Genomic DNA, 17,949 nt, shown 5'->3' on the forward strand with positions numbered 1-17,949 from the left:
GGCTGGCTCATTTTTTGCGCAAAGGCCTGTCTGAGCAAATGCAGCCAATATTCTTGCCACCATTCCAAATGGGCATGATTTTTATGGCTATCAGGATAATTTAGCTTAAGACGTATCCATTATTATTCCTGACCATGTATAACACTTCTCTTTCCCCACCGACTGAGTGTAAAGACCTAATGAAAGTGAACCGAACGGGTATCAAATCCGGACCTCGCAAAGGAATGTCAAAAAAAAAACCAGGATAAGTGCGAGTCGGACTCACCAACCAAGTAGTCCAAGGTGCTTGTAAACTAAGATCAGAGTTCACCTACTTTAATTTTTACTGCGTTTATATAACCGACAGTAACCGGCCTGTCAAATATTAAATGTAGTTTGAACAAGGAGCGTTTTATTCCTGTGCAACAGATACTTTTTGACTCTGGTTTGTAAACTGAGCGATTAAGAACGGCGAGTGAACGATCTATGAACAATTTATTTATTATCTATAAATATGGGTAATTGAGATATATTCTTTCCCCAATTTGAGGAGTTTCCTCTTCGATTTGTAGGAATTTAGAGAAATACGTATTGGCAACGCCGATTTATTAATTATTTACCATGTCAAATGGACAATTTATTTGTCATTTATAATTTTTTGTTTGAAAATCAAAGCTGATAGCGTTCAGTGGCATATAACCTCAATGTTAGGATTTAATTGATTTATCGGAGACTGAATTATTTATGAAATGAAAAATATATAATTTAATGGGTTCTTTGCATTTAGATAGTTGAGAGAGTAAACTTCACAAAATTTGCGAGCGTTTTAATAACATAGCCTCCAAATATATCTGTAAAAGACGGCTAAACCGAAGAATTACCGGTTATGCAAGCTTGGTTAAGATAACCGCCTGATTTACGTCCGTAACCAGCATATGAGCAGTGGTGAACAGGAAATTTGGACTAAGCTTCGATTAACTTATTTAAACGGCTGATCATGTTTAAACGAATGTCGGTGAACTCGGGTCTCAGCTTACTTGAAGTAATTGTATTTTGATATTGAAGGGTATACCCAGGGTACCGTATAAATATTTCTTCGTCGAAAATAAAAAAACTTGTCAATCACATGTAACGCATAGCTATTGAAGATACTGTCTCCAAAGCATGGGTTTCCTAGTTTGGGGATCCAAAGCTATTTTAAGTGATATTTTTATTTTTAAAAACTTATAAAGATTTATTTTTACTACAGGGCACAGCGCACCATGTTTCAATGATAATATATTTCTATAGCAAAGCGAAAGGGAGACGTAGTTCCTTTGTGATCGCTGCACGTAACAGGTGGCTTGCCTATCGTTTTCCTACAGGATTTACTTAGATCCGCCAGCCGTCGCAGAATTGTGATCCTTTATAAAATACACATTATACATAAGTTGATGAAGAGCCGTAATAGCCCAATGGATATGACCATTACCTCTGATTCCGGAGGGTGTGGGTTTGAATCCGGTCCGGGGCATGCACCTCCAGTTTTTCAGTTGTGTGCAGTTTAAGAAATTAAATATCACGTATCTCAAACGGTGAAGGAAAACATCGTGAGGAAACCTGCAAACCAAAGAATTTACTTAATTCTCTGTGTGTATGAATTCTGCCAATCTGCATTGGGTTTTGGGTGGAATATAGGCCTAACCCCTCTCAATCCAAGAGGAGACTCGAACTCAGCAGTAAGCCGAATATGGGATGATTTATGGTAATAAGTTGGTGGCGTAACGTATCTTTGACCGCCTTATGGTATTATATGGTTTTGGATAACGAGGTCCTGGTTTACATGTCATACTGAGTTTTTCTTTCTTCTAAGAAATTTTCATTTAAAGTCACAACCCAGAGTTGGGAAGCTGGTGGTGTCACACGCCCGTGCATCGGACGTCCTTTAGACCACTTTAATTCGGCCCTATCGCAAAATCCTATTTCGTCTTAGTAGATACATACTAAGGTACTTCTATAAACTACCTCCCTGCCAAATTTCAGCTTTGTACATCAAGTGGTTTTTGAGATTTCGTGATGGATGACCTTTCGCATTTATATATTAAGATATATATCATATATGGTCGTCGGCTCAGAAGTCAACTAATATTAAAAAAATACAGGACGTTGTGCCTGGGACCGTGGAATTAGTCAAGGACCCCATATTATATTATAGTTACGACGCTGATGTTAAAGCTAATCCGTATTCGAAAAACATGCGAAACGAACTCAACAACATGGGATTTTAAAACAATTTCACAGTCCAATGCACAATTTAATAAATATTAAAAGCTAAAAACGTTATGTTTTGAAATCCATAAAAGCCTGCATTTTGGAAAAGCTAGCTTATCAAATTACTGAAACTGATAGAAAATCTCGGTAGATTGAAAATATTTTGTAAAATAAAGCTGGATTCAGTGGATTATAAATGTATATAAACCCTATCATAGGTACCTGCGCTGAGCGCCCTGTTGTATTTTAAGCCCCATCGAAAGCGGCAATAGGTTTTCCTGTAAAACGGTGCAGTACTAGCACAGACTTAATAGGATCATATTGAATTAAGCTCGTCGCTGCCTCTATACATTGCATCCTCATATTATGTTTGGTTCCTACATCTGTGGACTGGCAATGTATACAGGTTCACTGGAAATGTATAGTGATCCCTTTATGGGATTGTAGGGAACATTAGGTATATATTCGTTCAATTTGTATTAATTTGAGTTTATCAGTAATTTTGTTACCTAATATATTTTTATTGCGTAATTCCATACTCAATAAATATAGATATTTGCGCAACAGAATGCAATAAAAGACTTCTTTATTATCCAACATAATCTTTTCTAACCTTGAATAACTACTAATCCAGTTTGATCCAATTTTGATACCAATCACTATGATCGATAATATTCCCATGAAATGGATGAATATCTGTTTCAGCAGTAGGTATGAAAATACAGCTCATAAAGACAGCTCAAGTTATTTGAGTCCAACTTCTAAACCGCAGATCAATTGCAGTTTTGATTTTTAAATATTGTATTTAAATTACCAGATGAACATTTCGTCATCGTGAAAATTAGTTTTCACGAATCCCGCAAGAACCACGGATTTGTTTATGGATCAGCAGTTCTAAAGATAAATAGGCCCGGACAAACAGAACAAACACAATAAAAAAAATGTGGATTGTGAAATATATAAAAAAAACTATGATTAATAGATCATAAAAAACTGTTAATTTGAAATCACAAACAGACGTTTTAATTTTATGTATATGCATGGCATAGAGAGTCGTGATAGCCCAGTGGATATGACCTCTGCCTCCGATTCCGGAGGATGTGGGTTCGAATCCGGTCTGGGGCATGCACATCCAACTTTTCAGTTGTGTGCATTTTATGAAATTAAATATCACGTGTCTCAAACGGCGAAGGAAAACATCTTGAGGAAACCTGCATACCAGAGAATTTCCTTAATTCTCTGCGTGTGTGAAGTCTGCCAATCCGCACTGGGTCAGCGTGGTGGACTATTGGCCTAACCCCTCTCATTCTGAGAGGAGACTCGAGCTCAGCAGTGAGCCGAATATGGGTTTATAACGAACGAAAAAGCTATATTACGAGTACATATTCTTCTTCTTCGCTTTAATATTTGCCGATGAGTTTGAGCGTAGGAAAATCGTGTATTCTGTACAATATTATTTCGGTACAACAATGTTGGTAAGCACCTTAGCGCGCTTTCAAAGTAGTACAGTTTACAAGTAGAGTACTAAACAGGTAGATCTGCATACGAACATGCTGGTTATTGAACCTGCGAACAGCGAATGACGCTGTCATGGACCGTACTCATTCGAAATGAATCTCATTCGGAAATGTCAATATCATACACGATGCATTGATTGCGAACTAAACCATTCCCATTATTCATCTTCAACCTCATAATCTATCCAACTGATAAACAACTGAAAATGTTTTGTAAGTTATTTATTGTATTAATATAAGTAAAATGCATCAATATTTTTAATACTCGTAGACAGCACTAAATAAATAGTCTAAATAAAAGAGCGTTTGAATAAAAGTGTACCTATATTATAATTTATAGTGTACCTTATATTAAGCGATAAGGTCGCCTATCGTGCATATCTTTTTTATTTTTTTATTTTTCTGTATTGTATGTTTCTTTATGGTGTACAATAAAGTGTATTTTCATTTCAATACATTTACATTAATTGAATATTTTTTTTAAATATTTTGGTGATTATGACATAGTAGATAAAACGTTTTTTTTTTAATAATTTTACTTTACATACTTTATACTTTACATATTTACGTAATAGTACTTATCACTATGATTCCCATGTAAAAAACTAATACTTTCGAACTAGTAACACACATTTTTTTTTAATTTCCGACCCAAATTAAAAAAACTCAGTCCTGGTATTTACCATGAGTTTTTTAACTTTATTAAAAAGTATATAACTGTGTGAACTGTGACAAGTAAACAACAGTGTGAACAAGTGAGTGAACTGTATTAAAACAGTTTACAGCTCTAGAGAATTCTTTACTGTAATATTTACTTGTGAGTACGAGTAAACAGAAAATTCTGTCCGCAGACGCTAGCTGCAAAGCCCTTTGACACGAGCTACGCAGTTACGTAGCAAAGGACTCCGGGACGTAGCAGCCTCCCCTGTAAAGCCCTACTCTCTCGCCACCCCCCTTTTTTAATTTAATATTTAATACCAGTTACTAGTTTTCTATTAGTATTTCCATTTCGCATTCCCACTTTGTTTCAAACATCGTGGAGTTTTCTCCGTTTTACACAAAAATAAATAAATCAAGCGCTGTATGCTCCATGATTCTTTTTTTAAATAAAATTAATTCATAATCGCACAAAGGAGCCACTGGCTTTATTTATTTAATAACATTTCTAAGTATCATAACCACAGAACATAGAGCACTTATGCAGATTATTCTTATATAGGTGATTATTACTGTGATGCGTTGTGCTAAAGTTGTTCAACAGAAGTTATTTGACTGCAAAGGTTCATTTTAATAAGTTGAAAATTGGATATTTATTCGACGCTGAATTTAGGTCTTAAAAATTTGTTGCTTAAATGCACATTTTTAGAGTTTCAAAACACAATATATTATTGCAAGACCTTTTTGATGAAAACTACAATCCAAGATATTTATTACTTTTTATATACCTCTATACATAAAAAAACAATGACTACTTAAAAATGTATTTCAATATATATCTTAACACTACTTACTTATTGAACATCGCGTGTAACACATTTGCTATGTAAAATGATGAACTTTCGAAAAAACATAAACATAAAATTAATTCGAGGCATGAGTCTCAGGTTCATGATAAGCGAGTACTTGTCATGTTTCATTTAAGCTTAACCTTTAGATATTACTGATAGAATGTAATTCATGAATGAATGAATGAATTCATGTTCTCATAAACGAATCTTCTATAATTACCTACTAGATAGAAATGGTTATGCAATAGCAGCGCGATTATAAATAGTCAGTTGATCCAGAGCAAACTAAAAATCAGCACTTTGCATAGCACCTTAGTCTTATAGTCTGAGTTTGCGGCCAGTTGTCATGTTGCTATCTATCTCTATATTAAGTTTGTAGTAATGATGAATCAGTGATTTGGATGTTTTCTTTAACTAATCAAAAGGAAATGTAGAGCGCAAGCGAGACACTACATCTAAAAATAAAAACATGAAAATTCAAATCAATTTCTTCTTCTGAAATTAACTTAATTCTTAAAGCGCAAAATACCTATTGATAGACGCATGTATCTGGAGATTTTTTACTTGTTGATGTAAACAGTCTCGTCTGAAATCGATAGAAGTAGAACCTTGTTTACAACATTATTATATTAAGTGACAGACGACAGACTAGTACGAGGTCAGTAAGAAATATACCGTTATCTGTTAAATACCTTTAACTGTTTTTTTATTTGAGATAAGAAATAAATAATAGTAAATATTCTCATTGACATATTGCAAATAGCAGAATATAAATATAATAATAAATGATTAAATAAATTAACGGTATGTCCCTCATTGGTTAATTAAAAAATATTGTACACTTCTTAAAATAATTTAATACTTAAAGGCTGCCTACTTTCACGACTGCAACTGTGGGGTTGCCAGATGTTATTTACTTACCCCCATCAGTCATTTAGCCGTCTAATATGTCAAATGAAAAGTTATTGTATGCTTAATTAAATTATATCAAGTTGCCTTTGATCTAGTTCATGGTTTTAACCAGGCAACCTATTTGCAATATGTTATTGTTAATATTAATAATAATAATAATAATAATAATTTATTTATTCATAAGAAAGTACAGAAGGTTTACAGAACTTATTATTATTATTTATTAGTTATTATTTATTTCTCATCACTAATGAATAACAGCTAAGGGTTTATATTTCTAACGCCGGATCTTAGACCAGTCCATTATTACTCAATCCATGCCATCCCGGCTCTTCATTTGCTTGGCTTCAAAATACAAACAAAATTTTACTAACTCCAGCGCCAGTGGCATGTATGCTTACACGAACTAAAGCATAAAGCTTTGACGGTTTAATTTTTTTAGAATTCCATATTTATTTATCATTAAAAGGAACGTGAAGTCAAAGGGAAATACGTATGTCAGTCTTTTCAAAAAAAAATCCGCAAAATATTGGACGAAGCGAGGCAGCCGCGTAAAGTATTGGACACGGCTGAATTCACCTACAAAGCCTCCTCTATGTCGGCACTCATAAATCGAAAGTCCGTTCGTTCTATATTTGGGCGAAAATTCAAAAGAAAATCAAGTACCTACCTATCTGTATGAACTGGCTCCACACCTGTTGCGCCACTATTTATTTGCTGCTTAAGTGATTGTGAGGCGTTAAACTTAACAAATTTTATCGAAATATGTTATTTATAAAATAACTTTTCCACTACTCTTGCTCAAAAATAGTATCACATTACCACTCCACAACGGGGCTAAACAAGCTTTCAGCCTCTAGACGCTAAAGTAATTTTGTTTTGTTTTTTAATTTTTTTTCTGTTGCGAGTACTGACCTACCTACTACTCGTATAGAATGAAACAGGTTTAATTCGTAAACAGTTTAATCACACTAAAATAATGACTTCTATAAAACGTAGGATATTTTCCTTTTTTACACCTTGTGTCCGAAAAACCTAAATATCTTACGGAACCCTATTTTTTTTCAAAATAAAATTTAGCCTATGTTACTTGTGGATAATGTAGCTTTCAAATGGTGAAAGAATTTTTAAAATCGTGCTAGTAATTTTGGAGCCTATTCATTACAAACAAACATACAAACAAAGTTTTCTTCTTTATAATATTAGTATAGATATAGATTTATAGTTACAATACCCTCACTGGGTTCCATTGTAATACCTATGTGTGTGTTATGACATGTTTATTTTATTAATAATATATAAATCAGGTCATGACTTTGAAAATCTGATATAATTCATGTCGGGTTTCGTTTCCCAATACTTTTTTTTAATAAATCATATGAACGACGCATAACGTGTTCACTCAGAGGTACACAAACGATGCATATTACGTGTATGTACACATGTATTGAATGTGCTGAATGGAAACCAAACTAATACAGCAACGTATTAAATCCCGATTCTAGGTATCATGGGCGGTAAATACTAGCAAGAGGATTTAACTGGGGGATTTACCTGGAACTATTGAAATATCAACATGTAATTCCTATATTCCACTATATATAGGAATATTGGAAATATTCCACTGAATTTCGAAAACGAAAACGTAGAATATGTTGATAGAAGCTTCGATAAATAATAATATTGATTCAGTAACTCTACGTTCGCACAAAGCTCAGCGAGTTTTGAAATTGCAGCAGTTTTAGTATCAGTCAAATTCAACAAAACGTATGTATCGGTTGTATTTGTTTTCTCTTTACTCCATAAGAGCACCGTGTTAGTAGTTTATATTGATAGCATAGTAATTTGATTACGAGGTTGAAAAAAACATTTATTGCAAAACTAGCTGACGACGCGCGGTTTCACCCGCGTGGTTCCCGTTCCCGCGGGAATACGGGGATAATATATAGCTTAGCGCGTTCAAAGAAACAAAAAAACTCTTCAGCTTTACAATATTAGTATAGATTATTTAATACCGGGCTAAAAAAGTTCAAACATTCCTGAGAGATGTGAGGACAACTGTCAACAAAAATAATCACAATTGTAACATACTGTTAAGAAAGAAGAAAGTACGCAAGAGTAAGGTAAGTGACAGCTTACAAGTAAAATCTTTTAAAATATAAGCGATTAAAACTCTTGTTTGTCGCCGGTAGCATTAATGCGATTGGAAGCTTGCGTTACTGTCAAAGCGGAGCTTAACTGGGTCCACTAGTATTCAATATTGGAGCCGAAGATGGGACAATTAAATGATCAAGTTTACAAAGTTATCACGTCAACAGGCGCGTTGGAAGACGAGTTTTAACGTGATTTTTCAATTAGGTTTTAGCTTACTATTATTTATTGTGAGCTGTGATAGTATAGTGAATACGACCTCTGCCTCCGATTCCGGAGGTTGTGGGTTTAAGACATTAAATATCACGTCTCTCAAACGGTGAAGGAAAAAAACATCGTAAGGAAATCTACATACCAGAGAATTTTCTTAATTCTCTGCGTGTGTGAAAGTCTGCCAATCCGCATTGGGCCAGCGTGGTGGACTATTGGTATAACACCTCTCACTCTGAGAGGAGACTCGAGCTCAGCAGTGAGTCGAATATGGGTTGACAATGATGATGATTATTTATTGTTGCAGGGTATACTCCAAATGGCGGAGATGTTGTTTCCAGATCTGATTAATATGATGGGTGCGGCCCTGAATGGCGTATTCGGGGTTCACAATAGCCCCATCATGACTGTCACCGTGGGGGCTCTGCTGTTCGGTGGTATACCAATATGCGCGAACCCTGGATTCATAGGTGGCATCGCTTGCAACCAGATTAGGCCCCTGGCCGCCGATGTCCAGAATATTGAAGAGAAAGACGACGGCTCGCTTGAATTCACCATTCTTAAATATGTAAGTGAACATTAGTTTATTAACTTCGACCACTCTATAAATGATTCGCAGAATCTCGCAGTTTCACCCGCGTAGTTCCCATTAATTATGATACGGGGATAAAAAAAAGTCCAATGTTACTCCCTAAAAATTCAGCTTTCTATTGATGAAAGTTGTAAGAAAGAAAAAAGAAGAAAGATTTTTTTTTTTAAATCGGTTCAGTAGTTTTGAGTTTATTCGCGTACAAAATTACAAATCTTTCCTGTTTGTAATATTACTCGTAATAATGACAATCAGTTATAAAATTGCTCCAAGGACCCTGGACTATGAGTATTGACACGCAAGTTTTGCCTAACTTCCATGAAATGTCAATCTCCTTTGATTAGAAAAAGTTACTGTTATTTACTTTAATTTATTTACTTATGCATTATTTTTTTAATAAGATAAGATAAGATTTATACAAAATATAGTTATAGAAAAAATATCCAACCCTCCCTTTGCGAGACATTTTACTTCTTACTACATTTTCACAACTAATAGTCAGGGCTCCAGAGTAAGGAAATTTCTCAGTATACGCACTGTCTCAAGAATCACTGCCGTCTGTTGAGACAACTTGAACACTTAAACCAAAGCTTCTTATGGTGTTGGTTGAAGCTTATTACTATGCAACAATATTATATGAAAAGCAATGTGAAAGCGTTCATAATACCTCTCACCGCGCGCTCATCCTGTCTGTCGGAAGCAGTTATTACTATATTATTTTGATACAACAATGATACAACACTGATATGTGAAAACCAATGCGAAAGCTTACAGTCGCAATACCTGTTACCGCAGTTGCACTCAGCGCCCGCCCCAGGCGTAAGCCTCACGTCAAGGGCTGATTTAATTAGCTTGTTGAGTTAATTGTTCATGTATGAGCATTACGACGCAAATGCCAGCATTTCCAGATTAAATCTTGCATTGCTCGCGATCGCGTTAAGCTTCTTTCGCATATAATTGTTCATATTATATTTGGATTTTCATATATGTTACTTTTTATACAAAAAAGGCTTGAATTTTTGATATAACACGTTATATTTAATCGTGCATTCAAATTAATGCACGGTTAACGAGATAATATCAATATATAGAGTCATATTTGGCTCTGTGTTGAGCTCGAATTTTCTCTCAGAATGAGAGGGGTTTAGACAATATTGGCAGATTAGGATTGGCAGACTACACACACAGAAAATTAAGAAAATTCTCTGGTATGCAGGTTTCCTCACGATGTTTTCCTTCACCGTTTTAGACACGTGATATTTAATGATATATTTAGATGCAATTACGCTTAAATATCAGCATATCACTTCAAGCAAAAAGTAATGAACTATTTTTGAGAAAATCTAAATGTCACGCGGGTCATCCCGCAGTGTATAGAAGGTACCTACTATCGGAGTAAAAAGTTCGAGCGTCGAGCAATGTATGCGCGGCGGGTATTGCAAGGGCAATTTTTAATCAGGCCGTAGCGCAACTCTACACTCGGCCTCCATAGCAATTGGACTAATTGAAGCGAGAGTCGAGACTGTCACGAAAGACGAAACTCCATTACAGTGAAGTATGTAGCGATACACGAGTATAGTTTCGCTATTTCCTTGTCACTAACGCAATTAATTCTAAAAGGTGAGGAAGTTCGGATTACTCTGTTCGTTGTAATCATTAGCTGATTTTAACGACGTGAAAAGAGCACTCCTTTCTAGTAAATACAGGTTTATGCTGCTACGAGTATCACGTTGCTTCAATGCGGTTTGCTCTGCTCATTGTTTGAATTTAAAACAGTATTTCTACATCACGTGGATTTAGTTTTGATATTTTTACACGGAATAAAGCTAAGTTATCCGCTGCGTCTGTATGCCTATCTCTTAAACTCAAAGATGGATTTTCATGCTTTTTTCACCAATTAACAGAATAATTGATGAGAATATTTTTGGTAAAGCACTTTAGGTGTAGCCTGTATACTAATGAGATCTACTTTTGTTAATTCGGCCATTGATTTGAACAGAAACACGACAACCCGAGCAACAAGTATGTAGTCAGCCGCGGAGTTGATGACGTCATGGAGCTTGGCATCATCCGCTCCTTCAACGGCTCGGCGCACCTCAACCACTGGCCCAACGAGACAGACGACGACGGCAACATGGTGGTCAGCCAATGCAACATGCTCAACGGCACTGATTCGGGCATTTTCCCGCCATTTGTGAACAGGGAGAAGTCTATCTACGCTTTCAATACTGACATCTGTCGGTAAGTTATTCATCATCATATTCATTACTAGCTGACGCCGCGCGGTTTCACCCGCGTATTTGCCGTTCCCGTAAAAATACGGAGATAAATATAGCCTATATATTTCCTCGATAAATGGGCTATCTAACACTGAACGAATTTTTCAAATCGGACCAGTAGTTCCTGAGATTAGCGCGTTCAAACAAACAAACTCTTCATCTTTATAATATTAGTATAGATTAAGTAATGAGCTACAGCATTGATGACGTCATAGAGCTTAGCATCATTCGTTTCTTCAATGGCTCTGACCACCTTAACATCTGACCCAATTAAACAAGCGACGTGACGTCAGCCAGTGCAACATGGTCAACACCGCAACCTAAGCCTAGAGCTAAGCCCTAATTAGATAGTGAGTTATTTTAACTTTTCTGTCCAAAAAATTGGAAGTTAAAATAATTTTGACTTTACCATTGACTTTGACTTTAAAAATAGGTATGAGAATGATGATGACAACAAATGCTTTCGTCTTTTCAGTTCCGCAGAACTCCGTTACGATCAAGACGTTGTTTACAACGATAGGATTCCGGCCATCAGATTTTCCGCCAATGAATGGTTTTTAGATAATCACCAGGGCTGCTTCTGCCTCAACATGACCTCCGGAATCACTCGACCCGACGGCTGCCTGTACCCCGGCGTTATGGAGATGTACACTTGCGTCGGTAAGTGCTATCTATTGAAAACCTGTTTCAAGATGGAAAAATTTTAAAAATCCAAAAAAAAAAATATAACTTGATCACTCTAGGGATTTTTTCAAAACTATTCAAATAGATAATTAGGTGTTGTATTTTCCATTTGCCTACCATTAGCAGTGTCGTGACGTCACGGCACTGCTAATAGTAGGCAAGTATAAGAAAAAGCATCGCTTTTATTAACCTTATTATTATTAGCAGACGCCCGCGACAACGCAAATGGAAGATACAGCACCTAATTATCTATTTGAATAGTTTTGAAAAAAATCCCTACAGTGAAATGAAAATGAAAAGAGAAAACGAACATTCATATCATTAAGATATGAATGTTTGTTACTCTTTCACGCCTCGACTACGACTTAACCGAATTAGCTGAAATTTGGTATTGAGATATATTATAGCATGGATTAACACATAGGCTACTTTTTATCCCGGAAAAATACATGGTTCCCGAGGGATTTGTGAAAAACTAAATTCCACGCGGACGAAGTCGCGGGCGTCCGCTAGTTTTAAATAATTGTCAGCCCGGACTTGGTAAAAGTTGGTAGTGTTACACCCCCGTACCTTGGAGAGCACGTTTAGGTGTCGTTTTCGTTCATTCTTATTAGCTCTTGTTACGCTCAATTTTGTGAGCGTCGTAAATACTCGGTCATATCGAATGACTATGTATTTGCGGCGCTTGCCTTTGAGACTTTAGGCCCATGGTCAACAGATACTAAAAAAAATTTCAATGCTATGTCTGACAAATTGGTCCATGCGTCAGGTGACCCAAGAGCTGGCGCTTATTTGGCCCAAAGGATAGTAGTAGTTAGGGATAGGCCTTGCTATCCAGAGGGTTAATAGCGCTAGTGTATTGGGTACCTTGCCTCTGGGTGAACAATTAGATGGTGTGTATTTGTTATAATTATTTTATTTATTATAAATTTAAATTTAATATACTGTGTAATTCTTAGCTTTAATTTATATATTTTATTCGTCATTCTCGAACCGGCATAAAATACACCGTAGAAATGCACTGTTCTCTCGGAATCTTTTAAATTGAGATCTTATTACGTATACAGGTAACCTACATAGTTCAGATGAAAAGCGCTCCGAGGTTGCATGTATGTCCTTGTACGTTAGGAATAAGAAAACTAATATGACATGGAAAATTTTCTACAAGATTGAACTTTCCGATATTGAAAAGAAGGATTGCACATGATTACATTATTCTGAGAACATAACAACACATATTGCGTTTTTATTTTCATATATCCAGTTCATAGTTCCAACGGCTAAGCTATGACTCTACTAATACTTTTCCCTTCAAAAATTCAAACTAAGCGCCAATCTAAGTATACTAAATATTATATATAAGAAAGATTTGTATATTTATGTATTTCACATTTCCACCAATTAAAACTACTGTTGGAAATAGTAGTTTGGGACGGATATGACATCGCACGATCTCGTGTTGGCTTGTGCCGACGCAAGATGGCGCGACTTGTTTCGTAAAGAGTAGGGATTTAGAAAAGGGTAGCGATCAGTTGGCGGGAACGGCTTCAGTGTGCTCGTGGCATTCGAGGCATCCACATTACTTGTTGTATAATTCTTTATTGGCTACTTGGGATGGGCGGGGAGAGTGACTTGAGTGGAAAAGGGAGTGTTGGTTAACTATCAAAGACGTTTTTAACCCTACACACAGCGTTTACAAGTGCGTGACTCAAGGTCATTCTCTGGCACTGTAGGGTCTTATTATAGTTACAGTTTGATTTGTTAATTAAATTGTCCTGACAAATGTCAGGACAACTTAATCATAACCTTTGTTCGACATTGAATGTTCTTATTTTTTGTAATTCCTCTTCTGACTTCTTCTGACTCGGCCGCTGTCGGCTCGGTTTAAAGATTTATTATTACTATTTTGATCCATGACCTTTGTTCAACGTTGGTACTGTTTACATTGGTAAAAGAGCAATTGTTAATAATATAAGAGAATCTGCCTTCCGAGCCGGTCTTTACAAATAATCAAAGTACACATTTCAGTTCATTTTGATCACGTCACATCACGCCGAGTCGTCGATTAACATTAACCAGAAAAACCGAGCTACCAGGCCACAGTAAAATAAAACAAACAAGATATATCAAAATACTTTATTATTGAAATAAATGCGCTGTGAAATCAATTGACATTGTAAACAGTATATAGGTAGGTATTATTTGTTTAAACTTTCGTTGTTTACTATTCGACTCAATGAAATTAATACAATTAGCCGCTTTTGTTCGCCTCAGTTTTGACGCGCTAGTCACATATCTCTATTATTTAAAAACTTTGCTTGACGGTACATCTTTTCCTGTGGACTAAATCATGTGCCAATTTAGAAAACATAAAATATAAAACGTATTGTTCTTTTCATATGGCTGAAACGGCCATTACAAAAAACATATACTTATTAGAAATACAATCAATAGTCTTCATATCTTTTAATTGGACAATACATAGGAGATTTCCTTTGACTTAATTCTTCGTCGTCACCTATCGTCAGGTGAGAGTGCAGTCAAGCGGTAACTTGTCAATGTGCAAAAAACCGTGAATTGACTTCCTATGCGCGGTACAGCGTCTCTACGCAGGCGCTACCCCCGGTCCGTGGTAGGGGGAGGGTGGTGGGTGGTATGGGGGGGCGGGTGCTAGCGGGTGTCCATCAAAGCACTCCGAATCGCAGAACTATCGGAATATTGTTAATTACTGCATTCGTTACGCATGACCGTTCTACGTAATTAATGGTATATTAAAACAATAGCTGTTGTCCGCGACTTCGGGCGCGGGAAATTACTATTAAAGTAAACTAGCGGACGCCCGCGACTTTGTTTACGAGAAAATTGATAAGTACGTGACACTTTTTTGTTTTTTTTTTTTGGTCAGGTTTGGTCAAGCCTTTTTGTTATTCAAGTACCAACCCTTTGTCGCACTCCCTTAACTGTTTGGCATCCAGCGAAGGGTTGCTAAAACAAATATACCTATCGTACCCCGCGTCTGTCTGTCTGTTCGTAATAAACGGGATTTGTAAATAGATTTTTATATTTAATTTTTCACGGGTAGAGTAATTCTGGAGGAAGCTGGAGGAGATACAATAAGCTAATTGACACTTTTATTTAAATGGTCTTAAATTCTTCATTATCATTCTACTAAATTGGAAAAAATATCGTATTTGTTTATATACGAGCCAAAACGCTGTCGGCCATGATGGTCTATATTTTATTGTTTCATGACGTCACGTAAACTTAGGTGTTTACGGTAAATTACCACCAAACGGTTTAGAGAATGTCAAAATTATTAGTTATTAGTTTGACGTTTATTCCTTTAGTACATCAAGTAGGTAACATTGTGACGTCACAAAAAAGACGACAGCGTTTTTGGAAAAATTTATAAAATGCATAGTTTTTAGATTAAATTTTGAAATTCTTAACTTACATCGATTTATTTCGGACCCTTATTCCATGTACTATATGAAATTAATATTGTTTATATTGAATTTTGATATTAGTCAACTACCTATTGTCGAGGTTTTGTATGAATTGAATCATGACGATAACTGTTTAATATATTTGTTTATCAATCAATCCGCTTTAGATTTTTTTTTTTCAAAATACGTCCTTTTTACCTACCTCTGACATATAACTAACCCGTTTTATATCCATATTCCATCCATATATAATATGGAGATAAACTATAGCTTCTGTAACTGCCAGGATAATGGATGGACGGAAAAAGAAATTTTCTGACACGTTTCATAAGTCGAGCCGTCATGCACGCAGTGACCAATACACGATCAGTTATAGTCGTGGATGCTGTAGAAACGTGAGAATAATTGATCGTCAATGGCGTGCATTAGTGTAGACATAGATTAAGATTTGTACTTGGATGACGATGGTCCAATGTTTCCTCTTAAAGCAACTACGATCATGATTCAAACACAAAAGCACCATCCTTCTTCACTACCTTAATTTGTATAGGTACATATAATACGTATTTATATGTATGTATGTTTGTATGTATAAATGTATGTTAATATATTTTTATTAATTAAATATTGTTATATATTGTTGAAATTTTAATTAATTTCATGTATGTAATTTCACCTATTTGTTATTGAAATTTTTTTTTTAAGTTTTAAGTATATTATTCCCCATTTTTCTTAGTGTGCCCATTCATATTTCTTTTTTACAACTCATCCTAGTGCCAAGGGTCACTGACAGAAATCATAGAGATAAGTGTTTCCTTGTTTTTTTTTTCGTTTTACTTTATGTGTCACTAGCGGACGCCCGCAACATCGTCCGCGTGGAATTCAGTTTTTTAAAAATCGCACGGGCACCATTGATTTTTCCGGTAGAAAATCCAAAGTGAAATCTATCTCCATTCCAAATTTCAACCAAATCGCTTCTGTAGCCGCAGCGTAAAAGAGGAACAAACACACACAAACTTTCGCCTTTATAATATTAGTGTGATTGTAATATGTAAAGTTTGTGTGGTTGTAGGGAGTAATCTCTGGATCTACAGAACCGATTTTTGAAATTCTTTCACCGATAGAAAGCTACGGTAGGTACGGGAATAGGAACTATGTGGGTGACATCGCGGGGTGTCTTTTCGCGGCATTTTTTCGTCTTCAATCAAACAAATTCTTCAGCTTTATAATATTAGTATAGATTAATGTTGGTAAAAAATAAATAAAAATAAAAACACATAAGTGGCCTACTGTTCTTACGTAAGAGTAACTTAAGAGCATGGGCTGACTAACTTTCTACTTTAAAGACTAACGAAAGTCTGGTCACCGCAGCTTCTCGCTTTATAACACGCGGAAACGAAGTGAATCAATTAGCACCTGTCAATCCGCCGGTATATAAACAAATAAACAAGGAAACGAGTATCATCCGATGTTGATAGTTAAACGTGTTTTATTTTTATATCTTTTTGAACCGTCAACGACAAACTCTATGATGAGGATTAGTTGATTTATTGTTTTTAATATATAAATTAAGTTGTCCAATACTTGCTTGGTACATGCAGCACAATGCGAGCTGGATTTTTTTTCAAGGCTGTGCCAAATATGCAATATTGATGTTCTGATGCTTAGACTATATGGTATTCGTGATAGCCCAGTGATATGACCTCAGCCTCCGATTCCGGAGGATACGGGTTCGAATCCAATCTGGGGAATGCACCTCCGACTTTTCTGTTGTGTGCATTTTAGGAATTAAATATCACGTGTCTCTAACGGTGAAGGAAAACATTTCAACACAAGAGAATTTTCTTAATTCTCTGCGTGTGTGTAGTCTGCCAATCCGCATTGGGCCAGCGTGATGGACTATTGGCCTAACCCCTCTCATTCTGAGAGGAGACTCGATTTCAGCAGTGAGCCGAATATAAGTTGATAACGATGCTTAGAATACTTATGGTTTTTGACTTGCTTAAGTAGTCTGGGTATCATTTAGTATAATATCATTAATATAGTATCATTTAATGTATTATTTAAATAATATAAATTATCTATATTGTTTAAATCATATTTATGGTAGTTATGTAAAATATGTACAATATTCACAAAAAAAAACATTTTTGGGATTAAAAGTAGCATATGTTTTGCTCCAAGGTCCCATTTATCCATAATACCAAAATTCATTTTGATCGGCTCCACCGTTTAGCCGTGAAAAGGTAACAGACAGACAGACAGACAGACTTACTTTCGAAATTATAATATTAGTATAGATGGTAAGAGAAATTTCAAAATTGGTTCAGTATATCTATGTATAAACAAACGTATAACAAAACTTGAATACCACATTTGATCGTAATTTTTCGTCCCGTTTCCAAAATATAAAAAGAGGTTTGA

At 35.7% G+C, this 17,949-nt stretch overlaps 1 protein-coding gene across 1 annotated transcript in view; it reads left to right on the forward strand.

Moving 5' to 3' along the window:
- The window catches only part of LOC112045520 (sensory neuron membrane protein 2-like), a 50,555-nt gene that overhangs the window by 13,101 nt on the left and 19,505 nt on the right, over positions 1–17,949 (forward strand). The window contains exons 4-6 of the mRNA XM_024081720.2: positions 8,835–9,095; positions 11,116–11,357; positions 11,871–12,055. Of these exons, the coding sequence (XP_023937488.2) occupies positions 8,835–9,095; positions 11,116–11,357; positions 11,871–12,055 (688 nt within the window). The remainder of the gene's footprint in view (positions 1–8,834; positions 9,096–11,115; positions 11,358–11,870; positions 12,056–17,949) is intronic.

Source organism: Bicyclus anynana, chromosome Z (assembly GCF_947172395.1).
Source record: "Bicyclus anynana chromosome Z, ilBicAnyn1.1, whole genome shotgun sequence".
Taxonomy (NCBI): Eukaryota; Metazoa; Arthropoda; class Insecta; order Lepidoptera; family Nymphalidae; genus Bicyclus; species Bicyclus anynana.